This window comes from Abramis brama (assembly GCF_963993115.1).
Source record: "Abramis brama genome assembly, chromosome: 24".
NCBI classification, from domain to species: Eukaryota; Metazoa; Chordata; class Actinopteri; order Cypriniformes; family Leuciscidae; genus Abramis; species Abramis brama.
The window spans coordinates 17,434,122-17,460,670 of NC_139986.1; the positions used below are offsets into that span (position 1 = coordinate 17,434,122).

Below are 26,549 nucleotides of genomic sequence, written 5' to 3' on the forward strand. Positions count from 1 at the left end.
AGTGTGCGCATACATGTCTTTGTGGCTGAACCCTGCTGGTATTCGTTCTAAGCTAAGCTACATTCAATAACGGCTCAAAATGGAGGTGGGCTGTTGGAAAGACGTGTGTAATGTTATATCAGCTTCTAACTTTCACAGTATGCCTCTGTCCACCCACCAGCCCATCACTCAAGAGTAGGCTCAATCACACCTGGAAAACAGGTCCATATGGGACCTCTCCATGTCACACACACACAACATAAATTCCATAGACAAAAGGATTTTTATACTGTACAAACTGTATATTCTATAACTTAACCCTAATCCTACCCATCACAGAAAACTTTCTGCATTTTTATAAAAATGAAATAAAAACACCACTTTACTGAATGATTTATAAGCTTTTTTCCCCATGGGAACCAAAACATTTCAATTTCCGTCACATAAGAAAAAAAATACTTTGGTAAATCATAATTGTGGCATTAAGTCATTACATTTACATTTAGTCATTTAGCAGACGCTTTTGTCCAATGTATCTCATTATAATGCATCTCATTATAATGAGATGAAAAGTAGAAACTATGACAAGTCGAAATTACGACATGAAAAGTCATAACTATGACTTTTACCTTATAAATTTGACTTTTTATGATTTTTTTTTATCTCAACATTTTTTGTGATAATTTAAAATTTAAATCTAAATTTGACTATCTCCTAATTCTTATTTAGTATCTAATCATTTCACTGTTTTATATCATAATTATGACCTTCTATATCATTACGATTTACTTTTTTTTCTCATATGGCGGAAAAAGGCTTCCATACCAATTCACACCCTAACAGAAAACGTTTTGCATGTGTAGAATAATAAAGAAAATTTTACTTCATATTTATAATTTAATTAGTGCATGACGCAACAATATACAAATTCTGCATGGCTGATACGATAAGCCAATACTTACCATCATCGATAAACGCTGATATTAAAATTGCATACAGTTTTGTCTAAATAAACTAAACATTTTAAATGCTACAAGTAAATGTATGCATCAAAACATAATTTTGATTATGGTAGAAATAATTGTGCATTAATTTTAATTATCTAATATTTAAATCCCTAACCCTCATTATGAGCAATAGTAATAAAAGAACAGCATATGTCAAAAAAGCACTTGACATTTTGACCGAAAAAGAAAGACAACATACATGTCTTCATTACTGTGTGGTTTGATTTAAAATTAAAACAGACACAAACAGAGGATTCATCTCACCAGTGGCAGTTAAATGACTATTGGATTTATGATCCCATGGTGCGTTTATACTGTAAATCTGCGCAGTTGCGAGACGGGACTCTGGTCGTTCGTTACCGTTATCTGCAGCGGCAGTGTTGTGTGAATTCTGATAATTATGCAAATCTCTGCCAATCCCCAGGAAAACTGTGAATGCCTATAAATAAACTCAGTTTGATGCCCTTGTTAACCCGAGAGATGCACCTTCACGACCACACCACCCGTCCCATTATCTGTCCCGCTTTATCCTGTATCTATCGTGCGATAAAAAGTGTAAAGAGTTGGAACTATACTTTCCTTCCGTGACTAACATATGAAGCTCCTAAAACAATGCATTTAAAGTGATTCACTGGTAGCCGAGTGGAGAGGAGAATTTAAGGGCCCATTTATCTCTGCCTCAAGGTCTTCTCTGACAAACCACACTGACTGCACGTTCTGGTGAGCATACGCCCTTGGATTTACTACCGGCATAATGATCATGTTCAAGTCTTCGCCATAGTGCATTTTATATTTGCCATTACGCATTTGGCATAGCTTGAAAGGATCATTTGCAGATGACAATGTATGTTGTGCTGACAAAAGGGAATGAAATGAGATGCTGTCAAACACAGTTCAGCTCCAAACTAACAGCGCCACAGGCTCTTTTCCACGCACTGCAGTTCTCAGTCAACCTTCTTTGCAGATCCGTTTAAGCGTTGCTACTGCAGCAAATAGATCTGCATTAGAATTGGCTCAAGTAATTATAGGACTAAATGCCCTAAGAGTATGGGAGGGAAATCATCAGTCAGCTATAGAGGAAGTGCAGAAAAACAGCAGATTTTAGCACTGCAAAAAGTTAGTACCATGGTAAATTAATGGTATTTAAAAACAAACTATAAAACAAACTCTTTTAAATCCCTCATATTTTCCCCTTTTCCTTATTTTGCTCAAAACACATTTTTTTGCCCAGTGTAACATTGCAAAGCATGCTGGGGACTGGTAATTCCTTGCCTGGACGAATTATTCATGTAGTCCCAACACAGATAGATTATGTCAACTATAGCTATATTTTACAACGTACAATGTGATCGCATGCAATGCGGTTAAACTCTGAAATACACTATAACTTTTGGCGAAGAGGAGTCTGGAGTCAGACTCAGATGTTTTTATATTCAGGCTATGGTTCATGTTTGATATTTTGAGCTGATTTTATGACACATTGTTTTTGTTTTTCATGTGTTTCCTAGCAACAAGCGCATGTTTCTGCATGAGTTTGCTGTGTTCGGAGCAACTTGAAAGTCTAGTGTATGGCCAGATTTTTCTGGAACCATTTACAATGTCTGTTGTAGCAAGTCGCAACATTTATTTAATTTTTTTTTCTTTCCATGCATGGCAAAAGACTAACATCTATTTTTCAAGTCTTTCTGGAGGAGTTACATTAAGACCATCTTTTCAACATTTTCTTTTTAAGGCTTGGTTTCACAGACAGGGTTTTGATTAAGCCAGAATTAGGCTTTAGTTCAATTAGGACATTTAAGTAGCTTTTATAAACATGCCTTACAAAAACATTACTAGTGTGCATCTTAAGACAAAACAATAGCACTGACATATTTCAAGATATGTTGTAACATGTATTTTAGTCTGGGACTAGACTTAAGCCTTGCCTGTGAAACTGTCAAAAATGTTGTAATATTTATACATGCTCTGTAAATAGAGCACGTTCTTCACCCTTGGTCCTAATTTCCTATGCTAACCCTCATTCTGTCAATACATCTCACCTTCTGAACGTAGGTCACCTCTGTCTTCCATGTGAACATGGAGGGATCAAAGGGAAAAAAAGGAAAGAAATGTGTGTTTGTAAATGAATGCAGAAGCAAATGCATCTTTAAGCAGTTCTGACGAGGTCCAGGCACTTTCATTTTCTCACCTATATCTCTCGTGAACAAATCCTTCATTTTTTACAGGGAACAAAGCGAATCCATAACTCAAGTAATTACCATATTCAAAGTTTTCATAATGCTGTGTTAATTACTCCCACGTTCATCACTCATCATGATGAGCCTGTCATTGCTCTGACAGGAAGAGGTTTATTTTACGAGTCATGATGACATATTCTACCATACAAAAACACACTAACAATCTGTTGAAATAAAAGTTTAATTTAAAACTTTATATATATATATGGATAAATATTCATGGACAGCATCACAGCTCTGAATCAGCAGTTGCAGGTTATTTGAGGAGGTCAAAGGTGCTAGTTTCTTCAGGCTGTCCATTCTGAAATTTTATTTATTCCACGTCAGCATATTGCATTTATAAATGACAATATAAAAAAAACCTACTTTAAATTCAACCTATTGTTTCAAAGCCAACTGTAAAAAGGCTAAGCGTAAGTTTAGCCGGTCTAGACAGACCATACTGAATCTGTACCCATCTGTAACAGTTTATCTAAGTCTATCTGCCCTTTTGTTCAAGGCCCTGCTGGTTTATGGAGAACCGGGACATTGTAAAAAAAAATACAAAGTGAGTTGATGAAATGTGGAAGAAAATCAACAGATAGTGATAAAGCACCTCTCTCTCTCTCTGAGGGATGATTGTTAATGGAAGTTGTAGATAAGGAAAATCAAGGTCTGGAAGTAAATCAACTGATCAGCAGCTCCGATCTCTTCACCATCCGCAATAATCTAATTATAATAGATCAGTGCCATCTCAGTGCACCCAATTTTGGGTCATTCCCAATTTAAGGAATTATTTCTAAAGGAATTATTTTCTTAAAAGGGTATTTCAGAAATGCACCAGACTCAGGCACTTAATTAATTAGAGCTCGATTAATTAAACAGGATGGAAATAAAGAGCGAAAGTTAGTTATGTCAATTTGATATTCCTTCTGGAATTATTTTTTCAAACAGGATTGAATGTTTTAAATTGAGGCAGACACATTTATACCAAGTACTAAACTAAAACCAATTAATAATTTTAATAATTTTCTCATCAAAAATTATATCACTTCCTGAGGGACGAAAGGGTTGTTACAGGATGGCAAGTGAAATTAAGAATGCAAGAAAAATTAATGAATGATAGAATGTTTTTTATATAAAAAATTCATCCTTGAATTGGGATATTGTGATTAAATAAAACTAAATGTGAGTTCAATATTATATACGCCACGGTACAGTAGTGGGCAAAAGTGATGTTAGCCTATAGGCTTATAAGCCTAAACGTATTAAACGTTTTATATGTTATCACAAATAAAACAATTATGTTATATTCCTATAGGAAACTTGACATTTTCACCTTTTATTAGTTGTGCTTGGTGTTTATTGTTTTATTTGTGATAACGGAATGAAACATGACAAATTGTGTGGACATAATTATTTGCCAGGTTGTCATACAAAGAAATTATGAAAAAAACAAAAAAAGAGAGAACCAACAAAATATTAATAAATGATTATGTTGTAGTAGCCTAGTCATGGTATATTAAAAACCTATGTGTGTTAGATAAATAAGGTTTAGTGTTTTCTTTTCCCTTTACATTTAAAATAATTAACATATAAATATTTTCTTCATATTTTGATCATTTAATTGAACCAAAAAAATAGGATAAAAAAAAAAAATAGCCACATTTATTGTTTTTTATATTTAGCTACAAATACTATAACCTAACCCTAACAGAAAAAAATTATTTTTACCAAAAATGTCCCCACATGGGAAAGGAAAAGGACATTTTGTCCTCATAACGTAGGGTTTACCACACACACGCACGCACGCACACACACACACACACACACGCGCGCGCTGCCTTGTTCTAATTTTCACTGCTCCCTGTAGTCAATAAGTCAATAAGTCTCTCTAGCTCTCTCTTCTTCTATCCAGGTAATGGAATCTTACAATTCCAGGCCAGTAATGGAAATTTACATTAATCTTTATTCTAAGGATAATGGAGGTAATGCTGAGTGAAGCACTCTAAGGATGAAATTACTGGAGCACGAGAAGAAGATATTGCAGGTATTTAGAAAAGAAAAGCTCAAAAGAGAGATCATAAAGGTCTATTTACGATGACACTAACAGAAAGTGTCATGTCAACACAGCTTATTTAATTTGACACAAGTGATAATGACACTGTGAGGAAACGCTGTGCACAGTTCAATTATATTCAGCCAAAGAATTATTTTGAAATGAAGATGAGAGCAGCAGAAACACATACAAAAAGATGGTATAACGCTAATGCGGCAACAAGTCAAACAACATACAATGCACACTTTTTCCAATATATTTCCAACTCGCAACCAAACATTCACCTGCGGCATTTCATTTCAGATTCAGTTCATGCCTGTCCTCATAAGATTAAAGTAATGAGGTGAGCATCAGGCTGTAGGCAATAGAGGATTTAAGCCTGTCTATCAGGCCGACTCCAAAACAGAACCAATAGTCTGACCTGCTCCAGCTCCAACTGAGTAACCCCATATACTGTAGTCCTACATCACTCCCTTCAAGTTCACTCTTTCCAAGATGAATGAGGAAAATGTTCATCCCTCCAACGACCAGGGAGACATTCATTAACTGGCAGATTAAACTGTTATGACACAGACACGCCAGACTTTACTTGATGTTTTGCAAAACAATCTTTATCTGGTGTGAGTGAGATAAGGGACATTAATGCCTATTTTAATTTATAATATTATAGACTCAAGTAATTTAGTAGTATATCTGGTTCCACTTTATTTCGATAGTCCACTTTAGACATTCTACTAACTATAAGTAACTTTACAACTACGTCAACTAACTGTCATTAGAGTATTAGTAGCCTGTTAGTAGACTGTTAGGGTTGTAGAAATAGTTGGCAAGTTACTTTATAGTCAGAAGAATGTCTGTTGGGGGACCATCAAAATAAATTGTTAGCAGATATTATGCAGAGAGTCTATTAATACTCTAATGACTGCTAGTTGACATGTAGTTGCAAAGTTACTTATAGTTAGTAGAATGTCTAAAGTGGACTATCGAAATAAAGTGTTACCGTATATCTAGTATATATTATATTTATATCTCACAATTCTGACGTTTTCATCAGAATTGCAGGTTTATATTGCGAGACATAAACTCATAAAATGTGATTGCAAGTGTTAATCTCACAATTCAGAGTTAAAATCTCTCAATTCTGATTTTATTTCTCACAATTCATGACTTTTTCGCAGTATTGTGAGACATAAACTCGCAATTGAGAGAAAAGTTGTCAGAATTGTGAGATAAAAAGTTCTCCGAATTTTTTTTTTTTATGGTGGAAACAAGCATCCATACTGCCTCAAATAAAACAGTAAACATAAGCTGTGAGCAACTTAATATAATATATACATATGTATATGGATTTTTTCTACCAATTTTAAATAAATTAATCAAAAAAACAAAAAAAACAATTAACCATTTCATTATTGAAAATTGTCCAATAAAATAAAATAAAAAAAGTTTATAATTTACATTATTTTACTTTTCACACTGCATCATCCCCATTTCCCTGCAATTAAAAATAAAAAAGGAATTAATGATTTGAAATTTCATTTTCACAGAGTAACTTTATTGATCCATATGGGAAAACTTGCTATAGAATGCTGCAAATTTACTAAAGCAGTATGCCATGTCTAATCTATTCACAAGAATGCTGCACAAATCAAAACAGGGTCTTACAGTCCTGGTTTCAATTTTATTAACATCGTCTAGAGAATTTCCTTCATGCTTTAGTTTGGCCAAATACCATGTTTTTTTATCTTTCCCTGGTTCCTAAATCCCTTATTGACCCTCTTAAACTTGAGTGAATCTTTTCCTGTCTAAGCCCTTATGAATAACATAAATTCACCTGTTCTGCCAGATAAAAGTAGTGAGGGGATTATTTCAAACTCATTTTCTATTCATAAAAACTCCAGCCAGAAAAACTATCCCTTTCCCTAACTAAACCTTTGGTCCTTTGGTGTTAAAAACCCCACAACTGGTGAACAAAAAGAAGAGAGGGAGAAAAAACAATGGCAGAAAGTAATGTAGAGGACTTATCGTGGAGAATGTACTGTTCCATTTTTTTGCAAAAAAGTGGGGCGCTTCCTACAAAGCTTCAGGTTCAACGTTACCCATATAACCCCACTGTCTCACAGGAAATGTGTCCAACTTCACCTACATTTTAACTCTTCTATGTGAAATCTATTCATGGCAAGTGACTTGAAAAATCCCAAGCCTGGGATATTTCAAATCACTTGCCATGAATATGTCACAAAATAGGGCTTCTATTCAATAAATGTACTTCAGCAAATGGGCAGTGGAAGGAGGTGATTTATTTTACATGTATAAATTAACTGAGAATTTTTAATCGCTGGATACGGTCAAGAAGATCAAGACCTCTGATGTAGGACAGGCCAAATTTTACCATTTTAAGGGGGAATACAGACATCTAATGTGTGTAACTATCTAGATTAAGTTTGTTATAGTTCAACTAACGCATCTAATAGTTATTTTAAAAAGTATTTTTAAAAACATCTGACTCTAATGTACGAGTAATGGATTATGGGGACATCCATTTGTATGTGAGAACAGTGTTGCCCTTTTTAAGGTGCCCGAGTGTGCGTGATGTGAAAGAGATTGAGTAATTTCCAAGACAACATTGCCTAAATAATTATCTATATTTTCTGCCTGGACGAACCGCTGATGGTGTTTAACCAAAGCATCAACATGAGACAGAGTGGCCGCAAAGTCACAGACTGACTGACCTTTTTTGATAATGGTGTCCTTCCAAAATTAAAACTGGCCCAGAGAAACCAGCTGAATTTCTAAACAAATATACAAAATAACTCACTAGAGGACATCAACAGAGCTCTCCGCCAACCACGCTATCAGTTAGCAAAAAGACATCAGAACATCACCAAAATTATTTCAGAGGAGGTCATAATTTTACTCAAATGATAACCCCCATGCTCAACAACTCTCTTAGACACTCCGAAGGACATAAGACACATTTGTTACCTGTGGAAGTTCAGCGTTCATCACCTGTTATCATTTAATCAAAAGGAATGTCCTGAAAACTTGCAGGCTGGTACAGATAAATCATTTTGCACCAAATAACGTTAAGAGATGAATGATGGATTGAGAGAGGTCATTTCTTCCTGTTAGGCCTTTTAAGCAACACAGACAATAATGACCTTTACCTCAACTTTCCCTAACCTTCCAGAAGTTCATGGGAAAGTGAGACAAGCAAAAGTGGAACAGAACTTCTGTAACACACTACTTACTCTGGAATACTCAATTTGGCATCCATCATTCCACTTATCAGGCACTTTCACAACTTACTAACTTCAGCTATAACTAGCATCCACACCAGCGGACGATATCATTCTGGTTATTCTAAGCAAGTGATGCAGGTTTTTAACGTAAAAAAAACTCACTGCTCTTGACTGAATAACTTTAATAAGGATTAATCGTTTAATTTATACAGTGAAGACTATCCAGTGTTATTTTACATTTGATTATTAAATTTATCTAGGCCCTACCTGAAAACTACTGTTAGATCTACCTGAAAAGCAATTTTTATTTAATTTGCATCATTGCATTGTTTGTAAAATCATTGTATTAATTTGTGCCATTGCTTGTAATTTGATTATTTGTTTTTATGTTATCCCTGTCTGTTTACTTGTCTTTAATAATGTTTGAAATGTATTAGTTAGGCTGGTAGTTTTGAAATCGGAAAAGAAAACTGTGAATTTTCACTGGTGTCTAAAATTTTGGTGTCATAACTGACTGTTTTTGCAAAAACAGTTTGATGGCCACTTAAAACTCTAATTGGCCCTGCTCATAATATTTAATCAAAATAAGTTCCCCTCCATCTTGCAGTGACATCTCTTCTCTGATGACGCGTTTACTGGCGTGAGGGTGGGACAACCTGTCAATCACATGACATCACAGCAATAGCAAACCACATTGATCCAATCAATTGCTGACGGGCATTTTTTTCTTGTTTTAGAAGCCGTTTCACTTGGACATACGTCACAAAAGGGAAGAGAAGTCAATAATAAGACCATCTCTGGAAAAGACTATTGCAGCTTCTGTTTCATGCTAACTATCCGGCACTACTTTCATGTATCTTGTATCACACTGCGGACTCTGGCTTGTTTCATGAATGCGATATCTCTGTTATTGAGGTTTATTGATGTTCTGTTTATTGTGAAAATTACTTCAGTGCATTTCAGTATTAACATTACTGTAATATTGGTGTGGTGTTTGTCTTGTTGCTAGGTCAAATGTTTTGTGCATTGTAATTGTATTTTTAATGAAATCTGAGAGCTTTCTCAGACTATAATTTTAGCTCAATATTTCATGTCCACATATTTATTTATTTTTTGGTGAGTAGAGAGATAATGAACAGTGAGGCAGTCATTAGCACAAAATATGTGATAATTTTTGGATAGTGACCTTCAGACTGTATGACCTTCTTATCCCAATAATAGGCTATCTGATTGAATAACAATGGATTAAATAGACACTTGAACTGGTGAAAAAATTGCCTTCTCTCCACTTTTCTTATAAAATTCAGTGAACTCACAAGTAATGTGAGGTGCCATGGGATCACTTCATCCTAAAATCCCTATGCTACAGTTCTCTAACCTCTTCAATAATTAAATCAAACCCTTAAATATACATATAGAATTTAATTCCCACTGACACTGCTCCTGATAAAATATGTAGGAAGAGACTGAATTTGACAAGATATGAGGTGAAGGGAGAATCTGAGCAATGCTTTAGAATAACTGCGTTAGCTCTGTGCCGTCAATTTGACAAATATATGTAACATCATAAGCCTTCATATATGTATAATTCAAGAAACAAACCATGTGGTGAGCCAGAAGACAGGATTTGCACTTAATAGAGCAGTTGAGAAGACTGAAAGGTCAAGTTTTCCCACAAGAATAACCCTTCAGTTTCATTTCATAGCTGTCTCTTTGCTTTTGAAGTAAATCTGACAAGGATCGCAACTGCCATTCGACTAAAAAAAAGAGCAAGATTATAGATTGAGACATACTGAACACTGCATTAGATCACTGATACTTGAAGATGAACAGTGAAATTCAAACACGATGAGATTTGAATGGAAAGAAGCTCTAATACTCTCACAACCTCTTCATTTATACATTGTACATACTTGAGTGACCCTTAAAAGGGCACAATTCTTCAGGAAATATCACCTTGGGTCTCAACAAAGCCGTGGAGAATCCATCGCAATCAAGCAGTAAATCTAAAAAGAAATTGAGTCGGGATTCTCAAGTTAAGGTTTCCCAAAGTCATTTCAAACTCTCCTGCTATTCTAAATGGGTCACAAAAAATATACAAAAAACATTATTAAAAAAATATCAAAAGGTACAAGTAAGTTTCATCAGAGAGAAGGCTAAAAGTACATCTTAATGTATTGGTTCAGATGGTCTATAAAATGCTAATTACGCAAAACTTAAAAGTTGGCTGTCAAGTTTATGATTAATAGGGGAGACTGGGGCTAGTTGTCACACTTTTTACTCCAGTGAATACTTTTCTATCATTGAAAGTCAGTTTCAAAGTCTTAGCTACATTAGCTTGAACATTTCAACCATTTTAGCTTATAAAAACACATTTGTGTAATTGACTTTTGCCTCAAACCCTCTGAGATAACGCCCTTGTGATGAGTGGAAGCTGGGTTTGGATAAAAGTGAAGTCTAAATCAAGTGCAGAGACTAGCAGTGGAAAGTAGTCCAACAGCTCAAACTTTTTTAATGACCTCTCCTGGCTCTTCGGAAAAGGTAATTGGCTAAAACGTGGGGAGGAACCACCTGCTGGGAAAGTGTCGCTCTGCTTTTAAATGGAAATGCAACTTGCCGTCACTCATACGAGCACACACACCGGGTTGATGTTCAAAAGTGAACGCGGGGTGCCAAACATATATAGTGGGTTTCAAAAATATGGGATCACACTGAAAATGTAAATCTGGAAATAATCATTATAAAGTTATATAAATTAGATATTCTGAAATTAATGTTTAAGAGGACCTATTATGCCCTTTTACAAAGTCTTGATTTTGTTTTTGGGGTCTACTAGAATCAGTTTTCATGCTTGAATGCATATTTTATATTATTGCAGCACCTCGAGAGTTCCCAGTCTGACAGTAACACTCTGGGGGTATAGATTGTACCGAATGTCAGTTTGCTTATTTTGCTCAAGATAAAGATTTATTAAGTCCACATCATGCAAAGAAGAAACTATGTTCATAAGTAACTACAGGTTGTGAGCTTTCGTTTTCAATGTTTGTGAATGTTCATTGGAACTATGGTTTTAGGAAACACAGACTTGTTAAACTATGCTGATATCGACTGAAATTGCAACCACAGTTGGCTAACAATGCTTTTGGGAAACACTTAAACAATGCTTGGGAAACAATGCTTTTGGGAAACCCATTTATTTTCTGTCTCTAGCCTTTCCATCCGAAAAGAACAATATGCTCTAACAATATGCCCTTTCCCCTTTTTTTGGTTTTGTCTTGGGCAGAAATTATTTTAAAGAGGATTGAGGAATATTGTGACGTGTGTTCCAGGAAGAAATCTCATGACTAAAATCGAGGCGTTTCAGGGAGTTCAGAAACAGTGCTTACTTTGAACAATTCCCTTTGGAGTGACTTTGCGCTTTGTAACTTTGCAGATCTGTTTAATGCTTAAACAACAACATTACACACTAAAGAAGTTAAAAATGTAAAAAAGTATAATGGGTCCTCTTCAATGCTGATATTATAATTTGCATTGAAAAAAATAATAATTATGTCTTTTTGTAATTATGTAATTATAGACTTTTGAGCCCCAATGTTTCTGTATATGGGAAACAATAGCTTTAGTTAGTAACATTGCAAACCATTGATTCCCTCTTTGATTTCCAATTTCTGCAGCTTGCACCTCACCAAAGATTTCTCACTTTAATGCTTTAGCACAATCTCACTCCAACACTCTCCCTTAAAGGGTTAGTTCATCCAAAAAAGAAAATTCTGTCATTAATTACTCACCCTCATGTTGTTCCAAACCCGTAAGATCTTCGTTCATCTTCAGAACACAAATGAAGATATTTTTAATGAAATCTGAGAGCTTTCTGTCCCTCCATTGGCAGAAACATCATTGTTAAAATCAACAGACATTGTTAAAATAGTCCATGTAACTACAGTGGTTCAACCTTAATATTACGATGCGACGAGAATACTTTTGTGCGCAAAAAAACAAACAAATAACAACATTATTTCGATATTACTAATGACGTTGTGTAAACAGTGCAGCGCTTGTGGGTTGTACGTCAGAACGTAGGCTCACTATTGGCCGATGCTGGTCATGTGTGTGATGCTGGCCAATAACGAGCGGACGTTCTGACGTAGAACCCAGAAGCGCTGCACTGTTTACACTACGTCAACAGCGTAGGAGAATGACATGGAAGAGAAGAGATTGTTGAATAAAGTCGTTTTTTTTGGGGGGGGGGGGGGTTGCGCACAAAAAGTATTCTCATAATATTAAGGTTGAACCACTGTAGTTACATGGACTATTTTAACGATGTTTTTACTACCTTTCTGGGCCTTGAAAGTTGCAATGACGTTGCTGTCAATGGAGGGACAGAAAGCTCTCAGATTTCATCAAAAATATCTTAATTTGTGTTCTGAAGATGAACGAAGGTCTTACGGGTTTGGAACGACATGAGGGTGAGTAATTACTGACAGAATTTTCATTTTTGGGTTAAGTATTTAAAGGAATATCCTGTACTGTTGCTCTTTTACGCCTACATCTCAGTACTAGATTGTACATGGTCAACTTTTAAACTTTGTATTGCTCCACTTATGTTATTGTCTCCTTAAGAATTGCTTGTTGCAGCATTCCTTATTTGTAAAAAGGTCTACCAAATGAATAAATGTTACAGTACTCACTTTTTAAAAATGCATGCATACATCCTTAATTAGGTCATAAAACAACAATTAAAATGGATTGTTATGACCCTGGAACCTGATTGGTCAATACAGCATTTTAGCAGTGCTAAAATATACACAGACATAACATTAAACTGCAATATAAAAGCAATAAGGCACTTTAGGCTGTGTTATGTTGTGGATATAGTCACAGCTAAAAGGTTTACAAGCACTCTCCTGTGCATTTATTGCAAAGTTAAAAATACATAATGAATAGGAATGTAAAGATCGGGAAAAACAAATACAAAAAAGTCAGTACGTTAGATTTGCATTGTGGTTTAAAGAAAAAGGTTTATAACTTAAGGGCAAAATGTTAATATAATCTAAACATCACAATTATATACAATAATAATAATGCATAATAATAAATATTACTATACAATACCATTATTGTATGAAAGAAAGAAAAAAAAGAGCAGCATTTTTCCAATATTAAATATGTAACTCGTCAGACAAATTTGTGCTGAGCAAAACAGCAGGTGGACATTTTTTCAGGGCTTGAAAAAGTGAGAATCTGAGCATGTGCTGCTCTTTTAAAAAGATAATTTCACAATTATGTATGCTCCTAAGTTAAATGGTTCATTTGATGCAAATTTAAAATCCATAAGAGATCTGTGTAGAGCCATGTGAATTTTAAAAGGTTTGCTGTGTCACTCACAGTAGCACTTATAATTTGCATGGCAAGAGCATGAGCATCAGAATCCAGCTTTATATTCATGAGACAACATATTTAGAAACCAAAGCCCTAAGTATGCTTTGATGTAGGGGTTCTTTTGTTCATTCTTTTTTGTTGTTGCCTGAAGTGCTTCAATCACCTTCTCTGCACTGAAGCACTCTATTTTTAAAGTCCTGCAGACGTTCACTGGCTATCGCCTCCCGCAGCGCTTTGAAAAAGCCTAGGTAATGTGCCATGTTGTGCAGCATGAGTAAAACACCAGCAAGCAGCTCGTTGGTCACCAGTAAATGATGAACATATGCTCTCATGTGCTTTTTACAGCAGTAGCAGCCACAGCCTTCCACAAGTGGGCGGAAATCATCTTGATACCTGAAAGTCAAACACAGTGTTATGGAGCTAATTTTCACACTAGGGAACCTGCACGTTTAGGGATTTTAAAGGATAAAAATGTATTTAAGTACAAATAAAAGGCAGTGGTTTGAGACATGGCTGTGGGGGTTGGAAAATCCTTTTGTTTAATATCCTTCATCGCTCCTTTTACCACTAATCTGATCTGACTCTAGTGATAGGAGCAATATTATGGAAATGCCCTCAGAAGCGAGAATGAATTACTGACATATAAAATGTATTAATTCTCATATACAAACTGAGGAGATTGAGATTATGAAAGATGTGAAAGAAAGCATTAGTAGCCTCATCTGATATGAGCAATGAAAACATGGATAGCTGTATGAGGGGGTGAAAGAGTATGTCCTTGTCTCCCTTCACACACACACACACACACACACACACGCACCTTTTATCTTTGAGGTTCATTTCAAAAGGCGTCATATTTATATCTCCATTTCCATTCAGCTTCTTGACAGCAGGCATGTCTCCATTGAGTTCCAGCACTGGGTCAAACATGTACATATGATTAAACATTCATCACAAGGCAAAACCCATTACATATACATTTCATGACAAGATAATGAAAGTGGTGCATTTTTTCATGTCTTGTGTGTACATGACAAGGAAATGTAATTTTCAAATTTAATGAAATTCTGGTAGTCTAAAGGCAGTGGCGTTTCTATTAAAAGAACACCAGGTCTCATTCACTAATAATTGCATGGATTATATGCATTTAAATGCACAAGAGCGCCTCTCACAAAATTATTTATTAAGTATTTTATTCTGAACCTCATTCTAATATTAATGAATTTGTTGCATTCAAAATGAGCTATGTTTGTAATTTACATAAAACACGTCCAAAAGTATCCATATAAGCACAACCGCACAACCGTTCATCACTCTCTAAAGACATGCTCTTGCCCAAGCAATGCCAAGTGTGTCATCCTCAAAACCAGTTCAAACTAAATAAACACCTTTTATAAAGACCAAGATTATAGACCTCTCTGCTCTAGTATAAAGCACATTTTCTGACTATTTTATTGTATACATGTATAATGAAATATTTATTATGAAAATCTCCTATACATTTTTATTTTAACATGTTTATAAGGCCACCCAGAATAGTTTCAGTTGTTCCTATATTTTTTTGTAAATTAAGAATTAATTTTAATATGAAAGATTAATCATGATTTGTTCTTGAAAGCATTTATATGCCGATTTCACGCACAAATTTGTGCATATGCATGGTTAGTGAATGAAAGACTGAAGGCCTTTCTCCCTTAAATTGTAGTAATGAAAATAAATATATTTTTTACAACATAATAAAATAATATTATCATCATGAAATCACCATGAAATTAAAATTAAATCTTAAATGGAATATTGCAGTATTTATTATAAATTATTTATTCGTGCACAATTATTGTTTTTAATTCATGTGCCCTCCAAATCTTTCATCAAAATAAGTTCCCCTTCCTCTTGCAGCGACATCTCTTCTCTGATGACGCGTTTACTGGTGCGAAGGCGGGACAACCACCTGTCACTTACATGACATCACAGAAATAGCAAACCACAATCATCCAATCAATTCCCGCTGGACAAAATCAAGTCTGTCCCGCCCTACATTTTTTCTTGTTCGAGAAGTCGTTTCACTCGGATATGTCACTCATTAGGGAATAAAAGACCTATTGCAACTTTTGTTTCATGCCGACTTAAAAAATAAATAAAATCTTACAGCATATCTAAAGCCATATGGCTATAGTCACGTGATCTCAACATGGCAGCCTCCATAAGGCTCCATGTTTTTAATAGGCTATTAATATGACCAGAATGTGAGTGATTTTAAACATTTATTTAACCATAAGATTTTAAACATTTTTCAGAAGTACTATAGTGCAACTAAAATTACTGAGTGCATGTTTAATTGTATATAATCATAGATGCCTTTCATATTCTATGAACAAATAAAATAATTCAAAATTTGCATAAAATATGTTCAGTGATGTAAATGCAAAAAAATGTACATGGAGCATGACGAAGAGAAACCAGTAAAAAGAGAAGAAAATAAGGGAGTAAAGACACATATAAGAGAGAAAGAAGAGAGCTGTAGAGAGTGTGCGAAAGACAAGAACAGTGTGAATTAAAACTTGTGACCTGTAGTGACAGAAGGCGGCAGATCAGGGTGAGGTTATGGCCAGTTCCCCTGCAGAACTCTCTAAGTGGCTGAGAGGATATCTCTTTCTTTCTTCCCTCTGCAAGTGCCTGTCCTGAACTCTATTACCATCCTAACACATCGATTAGCTTCTTCTTAGAACAGACTGCTGCACACCTAACAGCCCAAATCAATTATTTATGCCCTATAGTGATTTTTTTATGTCTCTTTATGTGATCCAGATACTTGAAGACCTACACTTGCATTGTTTTTCTCACAGAATACGCTTTTAAAAGTAAAAAAGCAACACAAAATTGTGAGAAACCATGATAAGGTTTGACTTCATTCAGTGAAGGTTTGACTCCTGCTGACAGTGAAGACGGCAAGACGGATTCCCAGGGCTCCGGTTCTGTTAGAAACGAGCCAATTATTTAATTTGACTGGGGCCTGAACAAACACACTCTCTCTCGAAGACTTGATTCTCTTAAATCAAACTTAATTATCTGAAACGGCTAGAAGAAGCACAGCTCCACTTCCACCAAGCCATACTGTGAAAAACAGCCTCACATGCAGCTCTTAGTTCCTGCTGACACTGATCTGGTAGCAAACACTTGAAATATGACTTTATTCATTCATATTATTGTGCTAAACAGCTCGTTTATATAATAATCTGAAACAGTCATCTCTTAAAATTAAAGTTTCAGTGTTGACATACAAAGGCAAAATGCAATAACTATGGCAATGTTGAAACTGGAAAATGCTATAAAATTTTTATTGATTTATTATCAATTCTCAATCTCAATCTCAATGTTCTCTACACAGAATCTGTTTAACCCTGTGAAGCCTGACATTTAAATAGTCAGAAAATGGAACAGTTAATAATAATAAAAAGATGTGCATGCGTTTTTTGAAGTGTAATTTTTGATGGATCAGGCTTTTCGCAGGGAGCTTGATTGACAGGCGATCTAACCAATCATAATCCGCCATCCGCCATTTTGTCCGACAAAGCAGTCAGGAGAGATAGCAGATTAACATAGGCAGATTAACATGGGAGGATTTGAATTTAAAAAACGGAATGTACTGACGCCTTTCCGCGGTTTAAAACAACATTCCTTCTTATGTTCATTCATGTTTATTTGATGCTATAAATGAACTAGAAGGAAGAGATGATCGGTTCACGAGCAGCTTTAACTGATGCTCTACAGCGATCTGTCAGACACATTTAAGAGCCACAAAACGGTATGTATCGTTTAAATTTCTTTAAAAAAAATGACCAAATTTGAAAGGTGAGACTTTGTTTAATATGTTTAATATCAAAAGTTACCGAAAAGTAACCTGGTCTGTCCTGTCTGTCAGCGTGTTGTCAGTCTCCTCTCTGCTCCGCGATGTATTTTTCACTGCGTGAGAACATGGTGTGGCGTGAGAGTAGCGTAGCTTGTCGGACATAGCGACAGTAACTAAGGGGGGCGGGTCTTTGCGAAGGGTCAATTTTATTCAGAATCCCAAACTATGTGCAATTTGGTGCAGTTGTTGACATTTAAATGGCAAAAATGTAAGATGTTGCCGAAGTTGCTTCAGTTCAGTAAGCGTTCATCTTCAAATATTACTAACAACATAAAAGTTATATTATTACGTTTAGTTTATAAAAATCACTAAAGATTCCCCATCAAAAAGAAATATGTACAAAAACCTGAAGGTGGACGTTTTTTTGAATTATACTAAAAAGGCCTTTTACTTGCTAAAAAAAAGTATAAACTATCAATCAGATGGCAGTAGGCATGTAATAGATTATGTACAACAGGTCTTTCATCAAAGTTTTGATCATGATGATAATTTAGAGGACTTAGAAATGTGTGTATCAGATGTGATACAGTAAGCTTTAAGTGTAGGAAGCCTGTAATATCTTTTGAATAGTGTAACTATGGGCTTCTGCACACCTGTAGGAGCTGATGTACCTGCCGTCTCAGGGTCGGGATCAATGGTGTAGTCGAAGGAGAGCGCGCAACCCCGCTCTGTCACCTGGAAGGGGAAGAAGCTCTCAAACAGGTCGACTCCTGCTTCAGCACAGCTGATGACCTCATCAGGACGGCCAATCCCCAACACCAACCTGAAATAAATGGCAAAAGCTTAGATGGAAAACCTTTTTTTTTTTTAGGCTTAAAGTACAATATACCAGTCAAATACAATGCTTTTCTTTGCCTTAATGGGAGTTATTATTAATCATTGATCATTGATCAAAAATTGATCATTTTTACATATAAATGTCAATTAAAGGTCATAGTTGTCTTTGCATGTTAAGCTGAGATAGGAAAAGGTATTTAAACATTGAATAAATTACACACTTCAGCAGGAACACATAATTCTAAAGCTTTGGATCTCACATTTTGGATCTTTCTGTTGGTTAGTGAACACTTTTCTCAATGTTCCTGAGAAGACAGATTATAGTAATAAATCAAAGCCAAGTTCAGCCCAGGGTAAATTGTTAAGTATTAATACAAAACATAAAGGTTCAACAGAGATCCAAAAGCTATCTCATAAAAACAATTGTTAATTGGTTAATTTGGGAGTTTGGATAGTTGAAACAAACAAATGAGGACCACAAGCACATCTACAAAAAACAAAAAGACAATTACATGTTTGGGGTCAGTTTTTGCTTTTGAAAGAAGTCTCTTAAATTCATCAAGGCTGCATTTATTTGATCAAAAATACAGTAATATTGTGAAATATTATTCAAATTAAAAATAACTTTTCTTTACTTTCATTTACTTTTATTTATTGTAAATTTTCATCATTACTCCAGTCTTCAGTGTCACATGATCCTTCAGAAATCATTCTAATATGCTTATTATTATTATTATTATCAATGTTGAAAACAGTTGTGCTGTTTAATAATTGAGGAAATCACAATTATTTTCTTTGATTAATAGAAAGTTTAAAAGAACAGCATTGATTTCAAATATAAATATTTTGTAACATTATAAATGCATATATTATAACTTTTGCTTATTTTAATGCTGAATAAAAGTATTAATTTATTTTAAATAGATAATTTTTTTATACAGGTATATATATATATATATATATAGTTTCATATATATAAAAAACAGCATATATACTGCAGCACAAAAACATCTTGTCCTGCTCTAAATCTAAATTATGTATCCTGTCCTCCAGCCTTTATGCCTCACAACCTTCTCCAGCTCCAGTTATTTGTGACCTGAGATACACCCAAGGGAAATGTCGGTTTCTGACTGTACAAGCCCAGTGGGAAGCAGCCCTCTTAAGACCCCGCTGAGTCCAAGGACACTTCCAGATCCACACTGCCTTACTTTCTGCCATTGTCTTGCTGTTTCTGTGTGATTCTGTAACCTCCCCGTCAATCTCCAAGAGAGGGAGATCAGAGAAATCAATCATTACAACACTAGGAATTTAAGATGAAGTTTCTTCCTGAACCATTTCTAACCCCAGCACTTCCATCTCTCCAAAAGGGTGGGGTGGTTGCTATGGGCTCGTGGTGGGATGGAGTGTTGCTATGGCTGCTGAGAATCGAGGTGCATAATCAGAGAATGATAAGATGGGGACGATTTATCCTCTCAATCTCCAACTGAAGAAATGTCTGAGCCCGTGAGGCAGAAATTTAAATAGACTCCTTTTTTACCTGGGTTTTTCTTGGGGAAGTTCTGCAGATGTCGCTCTAATCAGCTGAGCCCTCACATCCTGGTCCATGGCAGCAGAATGAAATCCATCCAGTACAAACCCGCCCACAGGACGCTTGGCAGTCTCTCGCGCCGACCGGAGCCTCTCCTCCATAATGTCTCCACCCTCCACAACCCCAAATATCTCTGCCTGTTTTAATTCCTGTGGACAAAGACAGTCTGTTTGCAAATAGTTTATATTTTAGTTTTATTATAGTTTCATGAATTAGCTTATATTTTTTATTTTATACATTTCTTTGAATTTTTAGTTATGTTCATTTCAGTTTACTTTTTAGTCCTTTCGTTATGTGCTTTTGTCATTTTATAAGTTTTTTTAATACTGCAATTAAGGTTTAATTTATTTTTTATTTTATTTCACATTTAGTCTTTACATTTTTATTTATTTCTAGTTAACAATTTTAGTGCTTCAACAAACTTATTTCAGTTTATTTCCAAGGCAACATTTCTAATGTTTGTTTAATTTTTCAACAAATATTACATTTTTATTTCATTTGAATTAACAGAAATGTTTTTAATAGTTTTAGTTATAAATTATATAATGATAAAATATATATATATACACGCATATAATAATAAAATATATTATGTATAACAAAATGTATACATGACATCCTTACTTTTTACTTTCCACTACATACTAAAGTGATTGAGACAAACCATGAATATATTTAAATTATGTAAACATATACATTATTACTTTTTAAGTAATAAAATGACATTGCATGTTATTGCAAGGCCATTTAGACTAACATTGTCCCTAAAATGGAGTTTCCCACGATTGTGTGCCACGTTTGCAATGTAAAGTCAGATTTAAAATCATTTTCTCTTGTCTGACTTTATTCTGTGGTTCTCTCTGAAACACTAAAGTTGAGCCCTGAAAACTATAGAACGATGTGGCATTTGCCAGTTTCATTGGAAATGTATCCTGCAGTCACTGACAGGTATTCAGAGCTCAGTCTGTGTTTTTGTGCACTGACCTGTGATTTCTGGTGCAACACCAGACATTCATCCAGATGGGCCAAAGTCCTGTCCACTGCTTTACGGACTCTCTTGCGAGAAGTATTGGCCTGCCAGGTCTCTCCGTCCGCCATGCTCTGATAGCAGTCCGGCTGAATAGCTGCCTGAATCGCCATGAACCGATCCGCCGTCAGCTCTATCCTTCCACCGCTGCCCCACACCGACACTGTCTGTTAAATCACAAACAAACCATTAAATTCCTAACAATTAACAATAAAGGGATGGCATAGCTTTAGAGGACACAAAAGCTCCCTCTCTAAGCCAAAATGGAGCAGTTGAAAACCAATTACATTTTACTAAATTGCCCTTTTAGACTATTTGTAATGATTTAATTGAATTTCAGTCCATCTCAGGGACAAAAGAGGTTGAAAACAATCATGCGACATAGTTCGCTAACCTTGTTGGTGACGTGACCGGCAGGGCTGGTGTTAGCAGAATCATGCAGAGAGCTGAAAAGCACAGTATCATGAAGACCTGCGTAAGAAAACCACGTTAGAGTAATAGCAGATCAGATGTCTATTGTAATCAGCACAACTCGAGAAACTACTTTGAATCAAAAAAGATGTCATTCATCTAAAATTAATCTAAAACGTTTTAACAGAAGTTTCAAAGACTGCAATCTCAAAGATATAAATGGTGCCAACACACACCATACGACAAACTGCAAAATACACTTGTTATTCATCCATCTAAATCCTCAGAAGTGATTGGCTGCATGAGAACAGTCCAATGCAATCAGGCAGAACACTTTTTGGCAACACTGTTTACTGGCGAAATAAACAACCAAGTGCTCAACTCATTATTCTGAAGATATAAAAATGCATTTATATGGAGATTAGGACAAATTGGAGCAAAAGTATACATTTGCAGAACTTGTACAAAGTAATTGCCAACTGTAGATAAGGTGAACGTGCACATGTACGAAAGGAACACGAGGAGGAATCTAAATTCGGTGGTACTGTGTGGAAATGATGGAGGTGAACTTTGGTGAGCAACATTATCATGTACACCAATTTTCTTTTTGTAATTATCCAAATGGAGCACTAGCCTCAAGTCATCCTTTGAAATGTTTCACGGTCACACATCTTAATATTGTAAACACAATTACCTTTCTCATTTCTGGTTGGATTGCAGAAGGCAATGACTGAAACAGTGCCCTTCTTTTCCAAAATGAAAACTGAAAACTAATTTTTCAAAAATGCAAAATGGTATGCAACCAAGAATGAATGCATAATTATTTCTAAACAGTCACTTAGTAGTCAGTGAGAGGAAGAGAATCTGTAAACATGCCTTCAGAACTAAAAAAATTAAGACAACACACACTGGGATTTGTTTTCTTTTTATGGTAGAAAGCTAAAAGAATATTAAAACAAAATCAATTTGATTGAATTTTTTTTAATATTTATTTTATTTTATTATACAATGACTTAGAATTTTTGGGATATTGAAGGTGTAATGGCACCAAATGGAATTGCAAACTGTTTGAGCAAGAGATGTGTGCTTAAAACCTTCTTAAAGCTTATTTTTGCAATATTGCTATATGCTATTTGTGCTGAAATTACACATTTCACCTTCAAGAGGAATTAAACCATAACTCAACTTGTAGTACTGAGAGTAAAAGAGATAATTGAATAAAATCTTTTTGCATAAAGTCTTTAGTCGCCATTAAAAGAAGTTGTTATAATTTTTTCATCCCTATTGGGACGTATATCCGAGTGAAATGGCTTCTCAAACAAGAAAAAATGTAGGGCGGGACTTAGTTTTGTCCATTGGGAACTGATTGGATTGTTGAGGTTTGCTATTGCTGTGATGTCATGTGAGTGACATGTCCCACCCTCTTTGACTTTTCAATGATCTTGAACAAACTTCTAAAGTGACAGTATAGGTGCTTCTCAATCAGAAGGTTGCATCCTAGTAAGGCTGCATAACTCAGCTATCACATCATTAAGCTCTGTCAAAGGACTTTGAAGGCAGTCTTCATTTCGCATCCTTCTTTCGGCCTGTTTTGAAGAATGCATCAAGCGTATCCTTTGCATCCTCCAATCAACCACAATCCTTTGCACACATTCCAATTCACAAAAAAGAACTAGGAGAAAATTAATCGGCACTAAGCTTGTCCAATTTCACTACGTAATACAAGACAAAAAAAAATATTTTGAAGATAAAAGGAACATGTGTGACGTAGCCATGCACACACTTACTAGACAGTTTAATGTTGAGGAGGACTCTAGACTACAAGCCTCAGAAGGACCAGACTAGGAAGAAACGTCGCCTCACTAGGATGCAGCCTTTCCGTTTGGGAAGTACCTAATGATTCTTGAGTAGAATCTGCAATGCCATTTATCTCAATTGCTAGACCCACTTGAATTTTGTGATTTGAAATATGCCATCTTTGGCATGGGACCACAAATGTTTTCAATCCAGTCAATCGCCTGAGCTGTAAATGCCATGTGACTATTCGCTTTAGAACCACAGGAAAATGATGTTGACAACAGTGGCTGATGGCACCACAAGAGCCCCAAACTATTTATCAATAACTATCTTCAGTTAAAGGGGTGGTTGATTATGATTTCACTTTTCTAACTTTAGTTAGTGTGTAATGTTGCTGTTTGAGCATAAACAACATCTGCAAAGTTACGACGTTCAAAGTAAAAAAAAAAAAAGGTGCTTTTTAAGGACTACAACAAACGGCTGGTAGGGACTATACGACATTCCTCCCGGGTTAGTGACATCACAAACCCTAAAATGTACATAAACCCCGCCCCCGGGAACACGATTTATAGATTATCATGACAGAATATCCTAATCAATGACAAGAAGATAACTACACATAAGCTACATAAATTCATCAACTAACCATTCAGAAATGTCCTGTTGCTTCTACATGTTGTCACTTCTTCTTGAGTCTCTCCATCATTGTCTGACTTGAAATTTTCAGTGCATGTCTTTGTGAGAACAAGCTGTTTTAGCTCCGCCCTCTGTGCCGGGAGCAGCAGCTCATTTGCATTTAAAAGGACACACACAAAACAACGTGTTTTTGCTCACCCTCAAAAAGAGACAATTTTAACATGCTATATAAAAATATCTGTGGGGTATTTTGAGCTAAAACTTCACATACACACTCTGGGGACAACAGAGACTTATTTAACATCTTGTGAGAAGGGCATTATACCATCCCTTTAAAAAATAGCCGACAGGAATAATAAGTCCATTTCACACTTTAAAAAATTATTCAGCCATCTGTACTTATAATGAAATATTAGTGATATATATGTTGCTTAGTGCTGTGATATTTAATTATTTATTTCATATACACACGTAGCAGGTTTTAATGGCCATCAAGGTAAGAAGATGCTTTTAGAACCAGATGGCCAAGATAAAGCAACCAAACATTGATCCCTTGGGTCCACTTACCTTATAAATGTGATATTTTTAAAGAAAGACATTAAGATTGGTGCCAGCACAAGCTGAGATATTATTACAGCCACGCTAACCTATAGAAGCTGGTTTCCACCACAGACTAAAAAAGTAAAGATAACTGTGACTTTTTAATCAAAATGTTTGTTTGTTTTTCTCACAATACTGTTTACATCTCACAATTACAAAAAAAGTCAGAATTGCAAGAAATAAACTCGCAATTGCTAGTCATAAAGTTGGATTTGCGACATATAAAAATCACAATTGAGAAAAAAAAGTCCAAATTGTGAGATATAAACTGAGAAAAAAGTAAACTGTCTGATAAAAAGTCAAAATTACCTTCTTTTTTTTTATCTTGTGGCGGAAACAAGCTTCCATACAACCTAACATCTTTTAAACCAAGAGAAAGCAAGAAACAAAAAGTTAGTAAAAGAGTGAACTTCTAACCTGCAAACTTTCTGACACCCTCTTTGAATTCCTCGAGAACCTCTTGATGCTCTGCACTGAAAAAGAAAAAGGGCTGAAGAACTGAAACTGCAGAAAAATTTCAGAGAACAAATCACACCGTTTCAGTGTGAAAAATATTTGCAGAACTTCAAGCGAGATTCTTCCATATAGCAATTTAACAATTATATTTATTTTATATTATACAGTGCAGTGCCTTTTAGAAACTCAAGGTCACTTTAAAGATGGCAAGAAAAATAATCATTACTCTCATACTTCCATCCACTATGAAGATTCAAGTTGTCACAACATCAAATGTTGTGAACCGAACCCAGATCTGTCAGCAAAATATGCCATTTTACAGACCGACATGTTTAGCTAAAAAGTAAAAATATTTGCCAAATATTTAGTGAATCCCTGAATGTATAACTACAATCTTACAGGCTATCCACAGACACTTGTGTGACTGAAGGCAGGTCTCTTAAAGTGTGTAATGTGTCCTGGGTCAGATGGGGAACAGTTGCACAGCGAGTGTACAGGAGACAGCCAGGCAACTCTAATGAGTGCTGCCCTGATTTTCCCAATCCAGTCAAAAACCCCAAGCGACATCCCTGTACCACTCGTGACAGTTCCAGCTTCATCCCACTTGTGGAGCTGTAGCTTCCTAATGTGAAGGTTTCTCGGATCTAAAGGGAGAAGAAATGACAGCTCGTTAACTGCAGAAATAATACGTTCATCATCCTTATTCTCCCATTTTCCAGACGGATACAGTGCTTGATATGCAAATATGAGTGAAATATATTAGACATTACTGTCTAGTTTTCATATTTGAATGTAATGTTCAATATATATGTAAGCAAGTACACAACACAGTCAGAACAGTACGCCGCGTCAACTTGTTAGCATTGAATAAAAAAAATATGTCATATGCGACAATACATAAAACGTTGTAACAGGCTCTCAAGCTTACCAATTTGCTCTTAGCTGCTTCAGAAAGCAGGACATGTGAGAACTTCAAGTCGCAGAAATATTTCGTAGTACTTTGACTTGCGTCTCACATTTACGACGTCATAACATTTCTACAGCATAGAGTTGTTCATTTGATTTACATTTTTCTAAGTCAAGAGAGCTTGTAAAACAGAACGCTTTCAGATCAGGGTTATTATAGTTAACTGATAGTTAACTAAAACTAAAAATTACATTGTAGCTAATATATATATATATATATATATATATATATATATATATATATATATATATATATATATATATATATATATTAGCTACAGTGGCCAAGGCAACGTTTTAATTTAACTTGATGTAGCCTGCTAAAATAAATAAAACTGAAATAAAATTAATAAAAACTATATACGTTAGACATATTAAAAAATGACAAAAAACATACAACAAATTACTAAAACTTTGAATAAAGTTAAAATGTTAACGGAAAAATATAAAATAAAAAATAATTCAAAATGTAAACTATTATTGTGGACTTATAAGCAGC

At 35.2% G+C, this 26,549-nt stretch overlaps 1 protein-coding gene across 2 annotated transcripts; it reads right to left on the reverse strand.

Moving 5' to 3' along the window:
- Positions 1–11,685: 11,685 nt before the first annotated feature.
- Positions 11,686–26,085, reverse strand: qtrt2 (queuine tRNA-ribosyltransferase accessory subunit 2). 2 transcript variants are annotated; one of them, XM_084102537.1, is made up of 9 exons: positions 26,013–26,085; positions 25,484–25,728; positions 25,046–25,101; positions 21,579–21,655; positions 21,142–21,351; positions 20,107–20,306; positions 18,404–18,555; positions 14,703–14,799; positions 11,686–14,275 (listed from the first exon to the last, which is right to left on the reverse strand). In XM_084102537.1, the coding sequence occupies exons 2-9, from the start codon at positions 25,681–25,683 to the stop codon at positions 14,038–14,040; spliced, it is 1,230 nt and encodes a 409-aa protein (XP_083958663.1). In that variant the 5' UTR covers positions 25,684–25,728; positions 26,013–26,085; the 3' UTR covers positions 11,686–14,037. The 2 variants fall into 2 exon arrangements, with proteins under 2 accessions (XP_083958663.1, XP_083958662.1); XM_084102536.1 differs by having other exon boundaries at positions 18,386–18,555.
- Between the last annotated feature and the right edge of the window lie 464 nt (positions 26,086–26,549).

Excerpts from the sequence above, each read along its gene's own strand:
- qtrt2 (XM_084102536.1), bottom strand. The coding sequence starts at position 25,683 with ATGAAGCTGGAACTGTCACGAGTGGTACAGGGATGTCGCTTGGGGTTT. Across the intron at positions 25,102-25,483 it reads CAAGTGTCTGTGGATAGCCT|TGCAGAGCATCAAGAGGTTC; the intron begins GTAAGATTGTAG and ends TTTCTTTTTCAG. Across the intron at positions 21,352-21,578 it reads CCGGTCACGTCACCAACAAG|ACAGTGTCGGTGTGGGGCAG; the intron begins GTTAGCGAACTA and ends GTGATTTAACAG.